This window comes from Centroberyx gerrardi, chromosome 13 (genome assembly GCF_048128805.1).
Source record: "Centroberyx gerrardi isolate f3 chromosome 13, fCenGer3.hap1.cur.20231027, whole genome shotgun sequence".
NCBI lineage: Eukaryota > Metazoa > Chordata > Actinopteri > Beryciformes > Berycidae > Centroberyx > Centroberyx gerrardi.
Genome location: NC_136009.1, coordinates 29,319,293 through 29,339,514, shown reverse-complemented (window position 1 = coordinate 29,339,514; position 20,222 = coordinate 29,319,293). Strand labels below are relative to the sequence as shown.

The following is a 20,222-nucleotide window of genomic DNA, read 5'->3' as shown; positions in this document are numbered from 1 at the left end:
GTGATTTTCAGACTGTTCCTCCAGACAATGGCAGTGAATGGAGAGAGAAAAAAAACACAATTCTCCAGTCTGCTCTACCGGAGAAACAGATCACAGAATCACTGATTTGGGGGTTTTATCATGGAGGAAGAGACACAACCCAACACACTACCAGAGTCACACAGAGATTTAAAATGCATCAATCACAATGTTACACAGTGTAATAAGGATGCCTTTTTCTTGATATACCCCTCTAGGACACACAAACATACATGTACACATTTCAGCAGAGGGGTCAGAGGTCAGGGTTCAGTGTCTTGGACCAGTTTCCACCCCACTGAGGGTGAAACAGACATTCAACCATACAGGGCTTGAGGAAAACCAACAAGGCGTGATTTCACATGTAGGTCCTGCTAATCCCACTGAGTGGCAAGGGTTTAAGTGTCATTTCATTTTGGAGGAACATTTACTTTTTACTACATCTACCTCTACAGCAGTTCATCTGGGGAGCCGCAGTCAGCACCATGCGTTTTCATTTAGAAAACAAAAATTGTGCTCCTCATACTTTGATACAAACAAAAAAAATTGGACACCCAGGCAATGTTGTACTGCATTCACATCTTATCAAAAGACGCAGAAAAACGGGGTGACATTTCGCTGCTACAAATTAAAAGCATTCACAAATTTGCCTTGTTGGAACACCCATATCCAAATAAAAAGCATTCTTATTTATGATTTTAAAATCAACCATAAACAAGCTGCAGCAGTATTGCTCGCTTTTCGCAAGTGGGGTTGAGTTTGCCACCAGTGTTGACACACTTCCACAATATGACAATTGACCAGATAGTTATTCTCTTTGTTGTATTATCTGTAAATGTATTTATGTTTAATGGCTGCTGTCTTAGCTAGGTCTTGTAAAAGAGATTTCAGTGAGACTTAACTTGATTATATAAAGGTTACATAAAAAAGTGGCAGACATCAGAGCTGACAAAAAAAATCCCATATATCCTAATTGTAACTCCCAGTCTGCAGTTCATCTTTACAATAAATCTGACAAGACATGAATGCAGCATTACTTAAATCTGTGCCCTTCACCTAACTTCAAGAACTTAATTTATCTGATTGCAAAAAATAGATAAAATCCTTAATGTCAGTGGTGATAGCGGATCCCCAAGACAGCTGATGGTGGAGGTTCACTGTCTCTGAACATCCCTGCTTTAATAAAAAAAAGACCTTCAACTCGCAGCAGCACCACAGTGTCAGTGTGCTGTTGAGCTATCTACATGATGAGGAGGGAGAATTCTGGTTAGACTTTACTGAATCTGTTAAAACAATATACACAACATCCAAATAACCAATCCAAGCATCAGAAGGCGTATTTACACAACACAGCATCAACAAGTTGAAAGTACAATACACAGAGCAAAGTCCAGAAGAAAAACTTCACTTCACAATTACACAAACTGGAGGTGAACTTCTAACTTTGTGCAACATTACGGTCACATGAATCACAACCACAGGAGATTATTCTAACGTGAATATGATTCTCAGGCTCAAAGTCAAATGGTGAAAGGAAGAGGAGGGCATGAGGGAAGCGGTTGACTTCACAGTGATGCTAACACCGTCCTAACTAACCTTACTGAGAGACCGGTATTAGGAAATAAGACAAAGCTAACTAGCTGCAGGTCTGGCTGCAGTGTAACACGAGGTTTTGCCGTTCCTAGAGCTGTTTGCTAAGCAGGCGGCTAACACAAGCTAACGTTAACTCATTGTAAGCTGAAAGAGCCTCTAAGGCAATGTAAATGTGAGGTAGACATAAGCTACAATAACGTGTCTGGTGTGTTTTCACCTTAGAGAGCAGGATCTGTTGGAACATGTTAACGTCTCTTCCCTGGGATGCTGCTACTAAAGCGTTTAGCTTGTGTGGCTAACGTTGCTAGCTAACGTTATGTTAGCAAGCTACCTACGCTTGGAAACACTTTATTCGTCAGTCACCTAACAGTTAAGACTGCGGACAGGCTCAGCTGTAATATGTTACGTGGAATACAGCGTTAGATAGTTGGTAGGTATGTGTTTGTTTGCCTCCTCTCCGTCCAGTTTGTTTTGTTCTGGCTTGACAACAGAATTAAATGGCGGCCCGGTGGAAGTCGGTACAACAACAACGCGCTGCTAGAAACTCACCAACAATATCCAATGCAGAGTTAGCTATCTAGCTCTAATTAACTTGCTAGATTCTTCTTTAAAGATATTCTTTTGAAGAACCATGTACGTCTTAATGTTTATTGAATTAAAATTATCGGGTTTGTCACTTTAGCCACCAACGGCCTCCATCTTGACGCTTCCTCCTCGCTTCTTCTCGCCCCGAAGATAAGCATGCTGGGAGAGTTTCACAACGGGCGGGAGACGTGACGTCATCACGCAAGGGATATTGGGAAATTGAGTTTTTCCCTCCACTACTGTTTATTGATAAATATAGCCTAGTACAAAAATATAGCATTTAACTCATATAATATTCCAACTAGTTTCCATGACATAAAAATACATTTTACAAAAAAATGATTTATTTATAGACTTGTAACATACGTTTAGTTTAGTTTTGTGCTTTATAGCCTAAATAAAGGTTATTACCTCCGCCAAGGAGGTTATGTTTTCGGTGCTGTTTGTTTGTCTGTTTGTTTGTCTGTTAGCAGGATTACGGAAAAACTACTGGCCCGATTTTCATGAAACTTGGTGAAAGGGTGTAGCATGGGCCAAGGAAGAACCCATTAAATTTTGGAGCGGATCCGGATCCGACTCACGAACAAGCAATAATAGCACGAACCTTGGCGGAGGTCTGCGCTCTCCAAGTGCCCTTCTAGTTATTATTATTACACCTGCTCTCTCCCACCATCCTTTCCTCTAACAGTCAATCCAGGTTTTTACATACAGTAGGTGCTCATTATAACAAGGGAGAGGTATTGTTTCATTCCATCCTGTGTAGCGGTAAATAAGAAATGTTTATCTTTTTTATTTTGTCAGTATCTAGTTTCCCTCCTCAGTGTATCCTCTTCCTCTCTTGCTGTATGATTCAGTGTGTCTGTTTTCACAGTAAAAACATCGTCTGTTTCCACTGTTGTGGAAGCTACTTAGAAAGTCTAGTTTTACAAGCTACCAGTTAGTTCATATCGGAAGAAGTTGAACCCTAGCGATGCTACCATGAAGGGACCTTTCCTTGTTTCTCCCAGGAAAGAAAGTGTAAACAGCAAATGGAAAAGCGTTCATAAACTGGATATAGGTTGAATCACTATTGTGTTTTAGCAATCAGAGTGGAGCAGAAGGGCATAACTGGCATTTTAGGTGAAAATGAGATCAATATATGAAGTAAAAGCTGTTGAGGAGATCTATTCGGTAACAGAAGTATCTCTTTAAGTGATGAAATTATCATTATCAAAAGATATTAACAACAGCTAGTCAAAATTAGCACCACTTTTTTGTTTTGGCTCGCCAGTAAAGAAACCTACGCCCCTCTGGCTCCCAGCCCTTATTATAATAAAAATGTAAAGGATTATTACTTAAATTACATGTAATGAAACTGCTACCTAACGCTCTTCCAGCACAACCTGCCATTCTCACTCCAGGTTCAGCTGTCATAAATCTGAGCAGCATTAGGACCCAGAGCCATCCAGCTGTCCCGTCCCATGCAGTAAATATAGCCTGTTATTAGAGCAGGCAGGTCATGAGGAGGCTGGAGCAGACCGGCCAAACAAACCAAACCCTCCTCTGCACAGGCTGAAGGAGAAACACTCTGTTATAAATACAGGGAAAGAAAGTCTTGTGTTGAGAGAGCAGGAGCCTGAGTGGAGTCAGTGCATGCAGTTGTAAGACGGATGTGACTGTGTCCTTGGTGTCAAGAGGAGGGAGATGGTGTGTTTGTGAAAGAGTGGAGGTTTTTAGTTTAGTATTTACTCTGTGGTTAACTGTAGATTTGTTTCTGGTTGTTCTTTTAAAGGGTGGAAATCCTGTTAATTTCTGTTTGTGGGAATGGATGCGAGCGTCACTGTCCTTCCACGTGTCCGGAGTTGACTTACAGCAGGGAGGAAGGTTATTCTTTGCATTGTTGTATAGAATATCTCTATGACCGCAGCACAGGGAAAGGAAGCCTGTGAGGGTCAATTAGTAGACTAGCACCTCAGAAATAATACTGACCAAGGTAAGGTAGCCTCTGAAGGTTAATTATCAGAAGATTACCACCTTAGACAAAACTACTGACCTGCAAACAGCTTGAAAACATATACCTCTCCTTTTGACCAGGGTACGGTAGCCTGTGAGGGTCAATTATTTAATAGACAACCACCTCAGATATCACTACTGACCAGGATGCTGCAGCTATGCAAGGTCACCAAGGCTCTGTTCATCAGCAACGGCCGTTCGGCCTGCAGTGACGAACTCATCCATCAGGAGGCGGTCACGCTGTGCATCAACGTGTCCAAGCAGCAACCGTTTCCCGCCTCGGGCGTCGCCACGCTGCGGATTCCTGTGTACGACGACCCCAACGAAGACCTGTACAGCCACTTCGACCGCTGCGCCGACGCCATCCAGGAGGAGGCGAACCGTGGAGGCCGCAGCGTCGTCTACTGCAAGAACGGACGCAGTCGCTCGGCCACCGTTTGCGTAGCATATCTCATGAAGCACCGGAAACTGTCGCTGACGGACGCCTTCCAGGTGGGTAAGATGGAGGTTAACTGGGTGATGTAGTTTTAGGGTGCGATCATACAGTTGGTTTTCTTTGGTCTGAACCACAGTGGAAAACTTTACTATTTTTGTATTTGTTAATTTTGGGTTCACACTGACCAATTACAAGCCAATCAGGGCTTGTAAACAAAAGTCACATGACTCACAAGTAGCTTGTTTATTGGACAGCTTTGGTAACCCGTCATCCTGCCAGGTTAGAGATTTTGGCGGCAGGGGAGTCAAAATAAATCCAATTCTAGTCCCTGTAACATGTCTTGTATCTCTAGAGAATTGAGAAAGCTCGAGTTCTCAATACCAGAATCCAATATTTTGAAGCTTTTGATGCCATTTGACACCTTAACATTGATGTAAAAAATCAGTGCATGCTGATCGGAATTGTTTTTTTTTTCGATACGCAGCCCTAGTTCATGTCTTAATGGCTACTTATCGTTCATATCTCGAGTCAACAAAAAACGTGCTGTTCCTGCCTCTTTTCCCAGAAAGTGAAGACGGCTCGCCATGTGATCGACCCCAACCCAGGCTTCATGGCCCAGCTGGAGAGATATGAACAAGAGCTGAAAAACAGGCGAGGGCAGGCAGACTGAGCGGCGAGCTAAAAGAAGCCTGATGCTCCTCACCCTAAAGCCTTCAGACAGTCCTGAAACCCTTGATCCAAAAAGATAACCAGTAGGTGGACCACTTCTCCACGCTGTAGTACCTCACCTCCGTTCACCCTAAGCCTTCAGACCTGCAGTTCCTCAGACTGAGGACAAAGTTTGTTTTCTGCTCAAACAGTTTTCCTTTATCTCTATTGCTGCTCAGCAGGACCAGCCATCTGTGCTTGAAGCGTAATTCTGGCCCATATTTTTCCACCTAATTTTCCATCATACTGATTGATTCTTACCAAAATCTTGTCAATTGCTTCACTGTCCATGACTTGCAGTGTCGTCTCTGTTCTGTTGACACCACCATATTGACTCCCAAAACAAATGTTCACAGTTAAGGCCAATTTATATTTCTGCGTCGAAGTACTGCCGTAGCTTCGCTGTAGGTCTTTGCGGTGCCGGCGTAGCTTACTGCTCCTCTCCAAAAATGTTACTCTGCATACAGTGACGCGAGACCACAAGAACTGTGATTGGCCGCTTGGTATTTCCTCCTCCTGTATCCGGTTGCTGTGGGCCGATAGTGAAGACAACATGGAGCAGATGAAGAGAGACGAGCTGAGGAGGTTCAGATGTTCATCTCCCGGTTATAAAGACAACTGAAATATCCACAACATGAGTTTCAGAGAATGTAAACACAACTTCTTCTGTTATTGCTTCTGTGTTACAAAGCACCACACTGCCATCTGGTGTTTTGGTGGTCTACCCGCAGAACTCGCACCGTCGTAGAGACACCTACGGCGAAGCAACAGCAGCACTTTGACGCAGAACTATTACCTTTAGTGAGTCAAAGGGTCACATCCTCTGTTTTAAATATCTTTGTAGCAGGACTTTAGATCATTTTCATGTACGTCTTTTTACTGACATGTCTCATTACTGAGTGAAAAGAATTGCTTTGGTTGCTTTTGGGGTTTATTTTTGGATCGTCCATTGGTGCTGTAGGACTGTATTGGAGAGCTGCACCCAGGAAGCAACACACAAGTAGCTCTGTAGTGAAACAGATTTTGGTCAGAATCGATCAGTATGATGGAAAAAGATGGAAAAATAGGTTCCAGATTAGAAACGGCATTTTTAGCGCGACCTTGTCATACACAGTCTCAACACGGGGATGAGTCATTTGAGGATGTGGATGTCAATGTTATCTGCAAGTATAATATGATCAGGAAGTGAGAGAAACCCAATATATGGGTCCAAAATTCCTGAACCTGATAGATATGGCTTTATTTTTCCATTTATTTTGCCCCAAATCTTTTGAGCAGTCTCTGTCTTTATAATTCCCATAACTGACTTGATTCCAGGTTTTTATCTGAGACGACAAACCCTCTCCATGCCTTTCCAAGGATGTACTGTGATCTCTTAACATATTGTGGTTGCAGTTCCACCTTTTACCTCTAGATAGCAGCATCTCCATAGAAGATACTGATGTAGTAATTAGTCAGGGTTCCTATGCAGTCATGGAAAGTGAGGAATTGCACAAAAACTCAGGATGAAAAATAACTTTTAGCTCTAAGCCAATAGGACCTAACTGATAACCATAGCTTGCCCTACAAAAGCAAACAGCAATAACTTATTTTTTCTGTGTTAAAAGGTTCAAAGTTATGACTCAGGTTAAACAAAATTAAACCATTAAATCATGTACAATCCACTTCTGTACCAACAATAGTTTTGCTGGGGCAGGATAAAATTTGAGGTAATTTCTCTCAGTCTCAGTATTGCTCCTTGGCTTTGTAGGGCCATATCCGGCTCCTATCAGCATTTATCATATGAACACCGACCATGATGTTCAAATCCAGTCAAGAAGTTCATATCTGGAAAAAGTCTCTAGATTTTGATGTGGAAAATGTGTAGGAACCCAGTTTAGTGAGAGCAGCAGTGAGATATCAGCTTCAGTAGGTGTGGAGCCTGAGGAAACGTGGCTTCACCTCGAGTGCTGATCACAGGTCAGTTTTCCTAATTAACGTTAACCTAAATCTGTTGCAAAGTAAAATGGGGGCAACTTTTCCTACATTGCAGGGGAAGGCCTTCTGTTCCTATAATCTCTGTAGTCGCTTCAATATGAAGAGTTTTTTTCCAAAATAAAATATCCACCATTTGAAAGAAAGTAACGAAAACAAATTACGACGGCTCAAAATAAAAAAAGAAAAGATGGTACTATTTTAAATTGTTGACTACTAGATCATTTAAGTGCTTGGCTGACAAAAGAAAGCAATTTAACCCTCTGTAATTTAGAGATACTGAATGATGAATTTCAGGTTCTTTTTCTTTCTAAAATGGATTTCTATAATTTTGGAAATGGACTCTTCATACAGAGAGATACGTAATACTGTAACACGGCAGATGCACAAAGAGATTTAAGCCAGTTAATGTCTTAAAATAGTCTACTTATATAAAACAGGTAAAGGCCTGTGCTCAGGTAAATTATTATGAGTAGAGCTGCTACTATTAGTAGATTAAGCATCACACAGATACCATAGAAGATCAATATTCACTTGTGGTGCAACCGCTGTAGATTAATACAGGCTTTAGATGCCATCGTGTGGTACTAGACCAGAGAGCAGCTGAGTCAGCTTGTTGTGGTGTGGCTGTTGATCCATTCAGTAACGTTCTCAGTAAAAGTGAATAGTGTGATAAGGTGGATTTGTTTCCAAATGTAGGTTACTGTGACACAGTAAACTGTCTTGTCTTTAGCCCTAGTCTCTACTCCAAAGCCAGCAAAAACACTGATGTTTATATTAACATGCTAACGCTAGCTGCTACTAGTGTGCTAATCAGATGTGCTAACAACAAGACGGTTAGCTAGCTAACAAGCTGACATTATCTAAACACAAAATCAATCAGATGGATCAGTGATGAAATGAACAGTTCAGTCAGAAACAGCACAGAAATAACCGTCTATTCAATTTTGTTGAGATGTTGTTGGTTTAGAAACACAATCAGCTAGAGCAGAGGACCTCCAATATGGCCGCAGGAGAGTGTGTTACGTCACCTGAGTCCTCTGTAAGCTAGACTGCAGTCAAAGTTAATTTAACTGCGTTCAAAACGTCTTCAAGCACAGTTCAGGGTATGCACAGATGTGTGCATTGAGGTGATTTGTCTGTGTGTTATTTCTGAAACTGTGTTATTTACCAGCTTGTCTATCTTATCTGCACTCTTAAAAAAGACGTGTCATCATTAACACGCGTGTCTAGTTTGGGACAGCATGTGTTGTTGTTACCATATGTTGTGCTGAAAAGTAACATGTGCGTTGTCCCAGGCACATATGTGTTTTAAAATGACACATCGTTTTAAAGAGTGCGTATTTATAGCATACAAGAACATATATTGCAGGCCTAATACTGTGAAATGTTAGTTTCCCAGCAACCATTTGACGGACAGGCGGATGCAGGAGGAGGCCAAATTCAACGTCAACGCAAACAAGCACAACATTTTCACAATATGATATGCATTTTGAAAAAAATTGGAAACTGTTTTGAATTGATATTTAGGTCCTGATTTCACCAAATTGTGCAGGCAGCAGCTCGGGCGACTACAGACGTCTCAGCATTCATTCTGCTGCTGTATTTTCACAGGTTTTCAACGTTGGCGCAGGCCGTCAAATCGACATCTGTATAGTGTCTAAATGTTTGCTGGGTTCATTTAGAGATTAGTAAACTGTCATTACCTCTAGTGCTTTAAGGTTGGTGATAGTTAATAGTTCAGTGTTTTCTATCCATACTCTGGAAAATACATTTGTGTTACTTTTCAGTGCAGTTAACACAAATGTGCGTCGTCCAAACAAGACACATGGACCTGAAAATAACATGCTGTTTATGTGTTGTGGTGTTTCTGTGTATCTCAGGTGTCACTTCCTCCTCGTGTGGTGCCGTGATTTTTAACTTGATGATAACTCAATCGGGGAACCATTTAATACAAACGCAGGCTGGGATTTCATTTTTATATTAAGATTAGAAATTAGCAACGCTTCCAAGTGACATAAGCAATAAGTCAAACTACATAGATGCACATGGTGAAGCGATTGCTATTGAGTTACAACCTTGGAGATTATCTTTTGAATCTTGTCAAATCTCAACATCTGTATTTTTGTGAGCCTGTGATGATGTTAGCTTTGCCGCCTTTTACATAGCAGCAGATACAGCACATTGTAAATTGGTAAGAATTTATAACTTTGCAACGCTAAAAGATATAAAGGGAGACTGGGAGCAATAGTGACTTATCTGCTGTGTGTCTGAATTAACAGTTTGTAGTCCTGGCCTTTCACTGTGATAGGAGCTGTAGGAAAGGCCTTTAGCACATATTGTCATAATTAGGTCTGAATATACTGCTCAATTCCTTAAGACTGTCAATATTACTGTTAAGATAATGGACAAAAAAATGAATGTCTTTGTCAACTGTATGTCTTGAAAAATAAAGTGTTGTGTCCATCACTAAGTAATCAGCTTTTAGTAATCTATGGAGTTGTTTATGGATTGGTTGCAAAAGTCTTATTCTCCACTCACATTCGCATTTGTGATATGTCAAAAAACGGACAATATCTCATGCATTTCAATGGCACCTATGCGTTGACGGACACAGGTTGACAGAGTACAGTGTGAAAATATCGCAACCCAGTCCGTCAAGAAAGTCTAAACTACTTGAAATTTTGACAGAGTGCAGGTAGATGTAATCCGCTAGCGGAGTTCATCAGCCAGTGAAACTTGTACAAATTGCTTCAAAAGGTTTGGAGTACAACAACACAGCCAAATGTCCCATATGAACAGCGCCTTACTCTGCCTTCAGAACGAACAACACCAGTATTATTCTTTAACCAACAAAGATGCTCACTTGTGGTGAAAAAGAAAAACAACGTAACTTGAGAGAGAATCAGTTTATTTAGCAAAGTGTGTTACATCTCTACTGCACTGAGGGCCTTTTCTAAGGGGCGTGGCCAAACTGGGTATACTGCAGGGGGGTGAGGTCGGTTTAGAGACCATGGGATATTTGGGGAGCGTGAACCTTGTCCCATTCTTCACGGACACTGTCAATCCACCCGTTGTAGTTGGACACCTTGGTGTAGATGCCCAGCTTGTCCTCCCTAGCGCAGCCTTCGCCCCAGGACACCAGGCCGACGAGGAACCAGGTGTCGTGGTACAACGTGACCATCGGTCCGCCGCTGTCGCCCTCGCAGGCGTCCATCCTCCGCCCGAGAATGCCGGCGCAGAGGACGTTGTCGGAGATGTTGTGGGTCATCTGATGGGCGCAGACGCTGTGGGTGACCAGCGGTACCTTGATGACGTTGAGCGCCGAGCTTAAGTGTTTGCTCTCTATGCTGTCTTTGCCCCAGCCGGTGACGACGGTGAGGGTGCCGTTGCGGTGCAGCACCCGTTCGGCCATCTCGCGCCTCGGCAGGCAGACCGGGACGATGTACTCGGAGAAGGGGACGGGAGAGGCCAGGCGCAGCAGGGCGATGTCGTTGTCCACCGTTCTGCTGTTGTAGTCGGGGTGCTTGAAGACCTTGGCCACCGGCAGCGTCACCTCGCTCCCTTCTGTTTTATAGCGCTCGTAGTCACCTGCAGAGGGAGACCGGTCTCAGATACATGCAACATTCACATTTCAGACATCCAGTTCCAAGGAAGAAGGGATGACGCATGTATATTGAGTTTTGATAAGAATCAGTATGCAGAAGAAGAGCTTCATTCCAAACTGACAGATTCACCATTTAAAAATGATGACATGAAAGGCTTGAACCCTTTACTTACAGTTTTTAGAGGATGTAATAATCTGTGTTTTTAAATATCAAGGGTGAATATCAAGACTGTTATTGGAGCATTTGTCTTTCTGTTAGCTTGACCCAGTCTGTCTATTCTCCTCTGACCTCTGACCTCTCTCATTAACAAGCTGCTTTCTCTGTAAACTCTACAGACTGTAGTGTTAAAATCCCAGGAGGGCAGCAGCTGTTTCTGAGCTGCTGAACCAACAGTCAGACCGCTCAAAGTCAAAAGACTAAACTCCTTCATCATGTCTGATGCTTTATATATTGAGCTGCTGCCACATGATTCGCTGTCTGGAGGAGCAGGCTGTTTGTGTGTTAACGAGCAGGTGTTCCTAACAAAGTGGCCGGGGAGTGTAATACATCGCACAGCCTGCAGATCAGTGTAAACAGTGAGTCAAGCAGCTCACCCAGGCGAACTTTGAATCTGAGGCTGTTGCTCAGGCAGTGGGCAGCGGTGAGGACCCAGCTCTCATCGATCAGGACGCCTCCGCAGTGAAACTGTCCTCTGGCGTTCAGTAACAGCGCCTGCAGGCAAAAACACACGCATGAGCTCTTCAACAGAACTCTTTCAAACTGTGGGCTGAAAGGACAGTCTGTACAATTTGGCAACTAGTTCCCTCTGGTCGCAAATTTAGTGTGTATCTGTAGCATACAGGTACACACAGGGATGGATCAGGGATGCAGTGGAGATAAACCCATCTAAATTAAATGTACCTACCTGTTTAGTCTTTTTTAAAATCTGTTATATAAATTCTATAGATCACATAATAGTAAGTAGTATCAAAAGGATGTGTTATATGAGGGTGGGGTCTTTGAAGGAGAAAAGAAAAAACATAAATTAATGTTTTTCTGAAAGTATAATTGGGTTTTGCTCATATTGGTGGGTTGGGTAGGTTACTTTAAAGATATAAGTTACTAGTTACCTCAGAAAAATTGTAGAATACATTACTGAGTGTGTTTAATCCCCTGAATTATGTTATTCAGGAGATTAAACACACTCAGTAATGTATTTTGATTAGTTTCAGATTACTTTGCCATATCTGAGGTACAGATAAGGAAAAGTGAAGAATTTCAGTTTCTTGCTTTCACTTTAAAAATATTCCCAGTAATTATATAATTACAATTATAATAATTATAATACATATAATCATTTACAGTATTATTATTATATATTATTATATAATATATTATTCTGATTTTCATTATTGTGTTGTAGCTATTTATCTTCTTATCTTGTTAAAGCTGCAATAATGCGATTTTTCTGAGCACTAGCGATAGAAACCGCAACACATTTGTAAATAAGTTAAACGTTAAGCGTTAAGCGTGTGCTATGTGGAGAATCTCCACATAGCACACATTAGTTTCAAGATTGGTTGTAAGGTCTGATATCGCTTATTGCAGGTTTAAGCACTTTGTATTGCATGTATGACTGAGGACGAGCGTCAGTGAACTGTTACCTGCCACGGACTCTCCCCCTTCTTGCCCACCTCCCCCCCCACCATCCAGGGCAGCAGACCTACTATTGGGTCACTGTACGACGACCGAGCTATCAGCAGCTGGCCGCACGAGGACCGACCTGCAGGAGAGAGAGAGAGAGAGAGAGAGAGAGAGAGAGAGAGAGAGAGAGAGAGACAGGGAAATCCTATCAAGAGGTGTGACCAAGTCAACTTTGCTCCCACATCAGTCTCGTCTTGCGGCACAAATCTCAAGTTAAGTCTCAAGGCTAAATGTAGAACAGAACAAATCAGCCCAGTATCAATTTAATATCTTAAAGAAAACTAAATATCTAGGACTTTTCACTGCAATATGGTTTTAATAGGATAAAAACTTGGTAAGAGCATCATGAGTTTGATTTCTATAATCAGTTTCAACTTCAATAAATTCAATCATTCCATACAAATTCAGAAAACAGAATTTAAATTCAGTCGTCCGCTGGAACAAATCTCATCACTTTCAATCTAAGTCATTTACACAAACACAAGATCTCAAGTCAAGACTTTAGAAACCTTTTCAAGTCATCAAAGTACAAGTCAGAGTCAAGTCCCAAGTCACCAGAACCCAAGTCAAGTCAAGTCTCAAGTCTTCTCTTCATGCATCAAGTCAAGTCTCAAGCTATTAAAACTGGGACTGACTCAAGTCCAAGTCATGTGACTCGAGTCCCACCTCTGGATCCTATTTTAACCTTTTTTTTTATCCAAGGTTCAGAAACTCCATCAAAAGGGAAAAGGATCCTGAACAGCTGACAGTTAGGAAATCAAGCCTAACAAAAAGTAATAAAAAAAATAATAATAGTAATAAAAAAAAAAAGTTTCTTATAATTTGACACAACTATTTTTTGATAAAGTTTTATTTATATTAAATTATGATTCATTAATTTATTGATACTCCTAATTATTTTATCTTCTCCTACTTGTTTTTATTCTCCTTTCCTTTTAATTTTCATGTTTCTATTTCTTTGTTATTTCATTCCTTTACTGTTCTTTTATCTGTAAAGCAGCTTTGTAAACTCTGTTTTGAAAAGTGCTATAAAAATAAAGCTAATTATTATTATTATTATTTTGCAATTATTGAATTGTTAAATTATTTTGTTAAAATGACTAAATAAGTTAAACATGACCAAAATTATATCTTACAGCTTTGTTTTTCATTATTTCTGTTAATAAAAATTACACACCTACTTTTGAAACAGACAGAAGAGGATTAAGGCCACGTGAAAATTAATTTGAGTTATTTGATTAATATCAGAATTCTGAGATTAAAGTCAGAATTCTGAGATTAATCTCAGAACTCAAATACATTTTTCACATGGCACTAATCCTCTTCCGTACAAACACCCGGTACATATATATAAATTAATAAAATAAAAAAGCCGTCACCTGCCCAGCAGCTGAGCCTGGCGCTGCAGATATGTCAGTCAAACTGAAGTCACCTCACCTGTCGGGACGCACTTCCTGGAGTTGTCGTCCAGTCGGTACCCGGCCAGGCAGCTGCAGGTCCGCCGCTGCCCGCCCTCGCTCTCCGAACACTCGTGGTCACATTCGCCGTTGTTCACAGAGCAGTTGGTGGCGCTGTTGACTGGGTCACAGACCACATTTACAGTTAGCTCAACATTCACAGTTAGCTGTGCATTTACAGTTAGCTCAACATTTACAGTTAGCTGTGCATTTACAGTTAGCTCAACATTTACAGTTAGCTCAACATTTACAGTTAGCTGTGCATTTACAGTTAGCTCAACATTTACAGTTAGCTCAACATTTACAGTTAGCTCTGCATTTACAGTTAGCTCAACATTCACAGTTAGCTGTGCATTTACAGTTAGCTCAACATTTACAGTTAGCTGTGCATTTACAGTTAGCTCAACATTTACAGTTAGCTCAACATTTACAGTTAGCTGTGCATTTACAGTTAGCTCAACATTTACAGTTAGCTCAACATTTACAGTTAGCTCTGCATTTACAGTTAGCTCAACATTCACAGTTAGCTGTGCATTTACAGTTAGCTCAACATTTACAGTTAGCTGTGCATTTACAGTTAGCTCAACATTTACAGTTAGCTCAACATTTACAGTTAGCTGTGCATTTACAGTTAGCTCAACATTTACAGTTAGCTCAACATTTATAGTTAGCTCAACATTCACAGTTAGCTGTGCATTTACAGTTAGCTCAACATTCACAGTTAGCTGTGCATTTACAGTTAGCTCAACATTTACAGTTAGCTCAACATTTAGTTAGCTCACCATTTACATGTAGCTCAGCATTTACAGTTAGCTCAACATTTACAGTTAGCTCAACATTTACAGTTAGCGGGGATCGAGCAGAACTAATTTTAAGTAAAAATCTGTTGTAGGCTATTTGACTGTGTACAGAAGCCCTGAAATGCTAAATAAATAATTCTGTAGTGGATTTGGTGTCTGTATAATTTTCTTAATCTCAATAAAATGACTGGAGAACAAGTGAAAAAAAGGATTTGCAGAAAATTGGAAAAAACAATCTGGAAATTGGATCCCCAAGAGAATCCCAAATGTTTTTCTTTTAAACACAAGTAGCAGCAGGCGACACATGGACACGCTGAAATAAACGTCTCAGTTTGAACTTAAAGGAAAACTCTCCTCTGATCCTCTTCACTGTCAGATCTCATCAGTCTGCGATGTTCAGTTCATTCCAGCAGTTATTTAGTGATGAAGTGTTGTAATTTACTGTTTTGATGAACCCACTTTCCCTCAACCTGCCTCGTGTACTTCCACCTCAGTTAGTGATTTACTACATTTCCCAGAATGCCTTTCAACAACCCCCTCGTTAGCTCGCTAACTAACTTAGCTGGTTAGCGCTTCTAGCAGATATTACAGTGTTGTGCAACAAGTAAAGGCAACGGAAATTCACTTTCTACAACAACCAATTTCTCTACTGGCCCTTTCTTTGTTGTTATTGTGGGAAACCCCGCCTCTTCTCCATCAGATTTGTCACCTAACACTTTTCTGAAAAGTTTAACCTTTCTCAACTGTTGAAACTTGCCGGGTGCAGCGTTGTTTTTTGTTGTTTTTTGTTGTTTTTTGTTGGTTTTTTCCAGAGTGACTGCCTGCTGTGCGCTGTGCGGCCGCCCGCATGTGTTTTAATGTAAAAAAAAACAGTGGCAGTTTTGAAAAAAACATTACGTGTGAACACAGCCTTAAAGTGTTTTAGGGGGGAGTTTTCCTTTAAGTTGCAGGATTTCTTTCGTTTTTTCTTTCCTAGGAAATACATTTACTGCAATACTACAGTATAAAAGGTCATGATGGGGGTTAGGGGGTTATATCACACTCACCATGGTTGCAGTATTTGCCCTCGTATCCGGGGTTGCAGCGGCAGGCGTAGGCTTGGTACAGATCCACACAGGTTCCATGAACACAGATGTTGGAGTTACACTGGTTCCCATCTGAAACACAGTCACATCAACAGAAACACTCACATCCCACAATGCTTAGCAGCTGCTAGTCGGAGCCAAGCTGTCCGCAGAAAAAAAGCCTGCATGCTGATAAATAAATTTGATCAATCACATCTTGAAGATGCTTCATGGATTCAACTGTCCTACTGGTTAGAGGAGTTCTTTCCTGGGAAAAGTATTTAGCTGAGCAGCGATGAACAGACAGAAACTCAAACTGCATCAACAGAAAATCCAAGCTCCGCCCACACTGTTTGATTGACAGGTGATCTGTGGGAAGTGCAGTGCAGAAACACCACAGTGAGGCTGAAGGATTGGTACTGTAACAAACTGCCTAATTAAAAAAAATAAATAAATAAACTTAGAACATTTTTAATGCAGTACGCAGGTGCTTGTCTTTTCTGCTCCTTCTAAAATCCACCATAGACAAATAAAATAAGTATATAGTATATAGTATAAATATAGTATAAAGTATAAATAAGTGTGTTGTAGCGGTTTTATTGGTGCCTGGGGTGCCAGTCAGGAATTTCACCTGACAATATTTTTTCATATGAGATAAAAGCAATACATGTTTCCTGACAAATATTGATTGCGAAGTTAGAAATATCAATGCTTAAGTTTCTTAAGTTGGAACCATGAAGTACAGCCAATATGGGTTGGTGTGTTTCATACGGACAAGCAACAGTTCTTACCTGTGTACACCGTCCAGAACTCCAGCTGGAAGTTAATAATCAAGAGTTAGTGATGAAATACATCTGATGTGATTCACTGTATCTGTGCTATCCACAGTGAAGGAAACATCTCTGCGTGCTAAACCTCTGGAATAATGAGAATAAGAATCAGCATCATCCTGTTAGATGTATGTTTATATAGCACTTTTCCTGCTGTAAATTTAAAGGAACCAAACAAAATACACAAAATACACCTAATCAGCTGTAATACAGGGATGGCTGCCACTGTTTGTTAGTATGTTTGTACAGTGAGTTTCCAGTTTTCCAGCAGATTCACTAAATCAGATTCACGAAAGGTTTGTGCAGGGAAGAACCAAAATGACCAAATCAGGAAGCCATGCTATTCACTAACCATGTGCTGCCTGACAGCGCTGGTCAAAAACATGAAGAGTCTTTGTGCTGGTCATTGTCATGCATATCTAAATTATATGTAAATCTCAATATGTTTAATATTTATTAGGAGGTGAGGCCATGGTTTTCATCCTGAACTCAGATCAGATCAGAGAACGCTCTGATTATAAAGAGGCTTTAGAGAGCGAGACTGCAGCCTTGGTGGATTAGATTTACAGCTGGAGCAGTTTGCGCTCACAGTTGGTGATAAAGGGGTTTATTTGCTTGTGCAGCGCTCTTTTTAGAGGTTTCTTTGTGCTACTACTTTTATAAAAGCCTTAGTTAATAAGTCAAAAACTCTGCTCTTAGCTCAAGCAACGCATGTACAAGAAAATGCACAAATTACCCCATCATTCAAAAGTCTAAACCAATGGAATATCAGTCAGGGAGAGAAATGCAATTTTATTTGATGGGAGGGGTGCGGAGGGGTTATATTTACGCCAACTAGTGCAGCATGAGCTCACCATAAGTTCATTTCATGGGGACTTTAATTAATTTAAAAAAAATCAAATGACAACTTCTCTTACTGTGGCTTCCCTGGTTTGGAAAATCTCCCTGGCTTCTTCAAAATCACACTTCTCCTCCACACACTCCCGCTCCATGTTGGCAGGTTTGAGTTCCTCCAGGAAGGAGTTGGCCCGTCGGGAGCGCAGCAGCATGTGGGCCCGCGGGGCGTCCGAGAACACTGAGGGACAGAGCCGGAGAGAGAGAGGGACCACAGTCTGTCAGCTTGTGGATGGGACAGACACCGGTCGCCCAAAACCAAACAGCATTGTACTCATCAGAATCAGAGCCGCTTTGGGGAAACACATTTCTCTCACTTTTCATGTGTGATATTTGCATTTTAAGACATTTCTTAATGTGCAGTTCAGTTCAGGTCAGTTAAGTTCAATTAAGTTCCATAAAATTTAATTAAATTCGACTCAAGTCAGTTCTAGCAAAGAGTTGACTTTTGTGAGCTTCTCACTTCTCAGTGCAGACACCAACCACAGAGCAATAAAGTAATCGATTGATTGATGGATTGATTGAATTCTTTATTTAAACAGGTAAGTCCCATTGAGATCGAGAGACCTGTGTATATACATAATTATTCAAAAAAATAAAAAAAAACAACAAAACAAAACAGTTTGACCAAATCAGTCCAATTCAGCTCAGTTCACTGCAGTTCAGTTAAGTTGAAATCAGCAGCCTCCGGTTACCTGACATGCTCAGTACAGACGCCGACCACAGAGCGACGCCAACGAAAACACTGAGGAGGAGGAGGAGCCTGGCCATGACATCAGTCAAACCTGCAGCCAATGGGATGTGGCAGAGACAAAGCTATTAGCCAATCGTCTGTTCTCCTCAATGTTTATGTTTACCACTGTTGACGTAAAGCAGAAACAGTGACCCAAGTAGTAGCGAGTAACTCATAATCCACATTTTAATGATTGGTAATATAATTAATCAATAAAGCTTATGAAAGATGATGAAATGAAAAGTGACTTACCAGACAGTAACGCAGGTAATAAAGGTTATTTCCGCCTTCTGGAGGAAAGCTTGAGATCAGACAGAAAGACAATATCACAACAACATCATGTGAAATGTTTTTTTTATCGTCACGTTTCATGTCTTAAACCAGCAGCATTCGGCTCTCTATGAAGCTTTCCTAGATTATTGATCATTTCTGCTGGCAGCACACAGCAGGAGAGGATCCCTGTTTGAACCGCTGCGACCTTTGACCCCACGAGCTAAACGCTAGGGGCGATCCAGACAGAAACACAGCAGCGGGGTCTGCACCCTAAGACCGTCACGTCACGACGCCGAGACACCGAAGAACGAGCGATTTCGAAGACGGATCGACGTTTTTCTACGTACCTGTGGAGGAGCGGGGCCTTGGACGGCGACTGTCGGACGCTCTGTTTAAAGTGAGTTAATGACTGACTACCAGTGTTTACTGAGTCCACAGTCTGCAGCTCCACACTGTCTGCCCCCACACACCTCCCCTTTAACCCCCATATCCCCCCGTACTCCTCCCCTTTAACCCCCATGCCCCCCATACACACCTCCCCTTTAACCCCCATGCCCCCCATACACACCTCCCCTTTAACCCCCATACCCCACATACACCTCCCCTTTAACCCCCATACCCCCCATACTCCTCCCCTTTAAAGTCCCACTGAAACGGAAGTTAGAGCGTCTTTAGCTTTTGTACTGTGACGTACTTCCCAGTGAAACAGAATATTTGAGCGGTGTACAGTTACAAGAGGGATTTAAGTCAAATCCTTCGCATTTGATTGGACCGCTAAACAGTGGGCGGGGCTTAGAGTTTAGCGCGATATGGAGCTACAGAGGACTGTTGGCTCCACACACACCTCCCTCACCCTCACCTGTTGTTAGATCAGGAGGAGGACGAGGTAGAGACGAATGAATTAGACCTCAGCGACATTGTTTTGGAAATGAAAACAAAGTTTTTGCCCACTGATATCCAAACACACATCTCTTCCTATCTCTCTCCATAGTGCTCTGTCAGCTACGACCCAGAAACGGTGAAGTTTGGTTTTATATGACCGGTGTGGCTCGCTAGAGGTTGAAGAATGATTGATGGGTGGATGTCATGATATTATTGGTTGAAATTGGTTGGTTCATGCTCACGTAAGCACACGGCATATTTTGTTTTACAGGAAGAAAACATGATTGGATTTTGATATAAGAATACAAAGAAATTGATTTTTTGTATGTTTTTTGGCATATATTGTTAAATAGGTGCACAGTATGACCGGGGATGTGATCTAAAAGGGTTAAAAATGCATTTTTCATTTCATCTCGACTTTAACCCCCAAGCTCCACCACACACACCTCCCCTTTAACCCCCAAGCTCCACCACACACACCTCCCCTTTAACCCCCATACCCCCCATACACCTCCCCTTTAACCCCCATACCCCCCATACACCTCCCCTTTAATCCCCATACCCCCCATACACCTCCCCTTTAACCCCCATACCCCCCACACACCTCCCCTTTAACCCCCATACCCCCCATACACCTCCCCTTTAACCCCCATACCCCCACACACCTCCCCTTTAACCCCCATACCCCCCAT

General features: G+C 41.6%; 3 protein-coding genes across 3 annotated transcripts in view; 1 reads left to right on the top strand and 2 right to left on the bottom strand.

Moving 5' to 3' along the window:
- wdr33 (WD repeat domain 33) overlaps window positions 1-2,330 on the bottom strand; it is a 42,837-nt gene extending 40,507 nt beyond the window's left edge. Inside the window, exon 1 of the mRNA XM_078287671.1 lies at window positions 2,161-2,330. The gene's annotated coding sequence lies outside the window, so the exon portion shown is untranslated. The remainder of the gene's footprint in view (window positions 1-2,160) is intronic.
- A 2,005-nt stretch (window positions 2,331-4,335) lies between these two features.
- On the top strand, window positions 4,336-5,294 carry dusp28 (dual specificity phosphatase 28). The gene is made up of 2 exons (XM_071898934.2): window positions 4,336-4,680; window positions 5,190-5,294. Exons 1-2 carry the CDS (start codon window positions 4,336-4,338, stop codon window positions 5,292-5,294), a joined length of 450 nt encoding a protein of 149 aa, XP_071755035.1.
- A 5,016-nt stretch (window positions 5,295-10,310) lies between these two features.
- proca (protein C (inactivator of coagulation factors Va and VIIIa), a) lies at window positions 10,311-18,413 on the bottom strand. The gene is made up of 8 exons (XM_078287580.1): window positions 18,338-18,413; window positions 17,666-17,823; window positions 16,710-16,734; window positions 15,901-16,011; window positions 14,035-14,175; window positions 12,558-12,676; window positions 11,508-11,625; window positions 10,311-10,897 (listed from the first exon to the last, which is right to left on the bottom strand). The coding sequence occupies exons 1-8, from the start codon at window positions 18,411-18,413 to the stop codon at window positions 10,311-10,313; spliced, it is 1,335 nt and encodes a 444-aa protein (XP_078143706.1).
- Window positions 18,414-20,222: the final 1,809 nt, after the last annotated feature.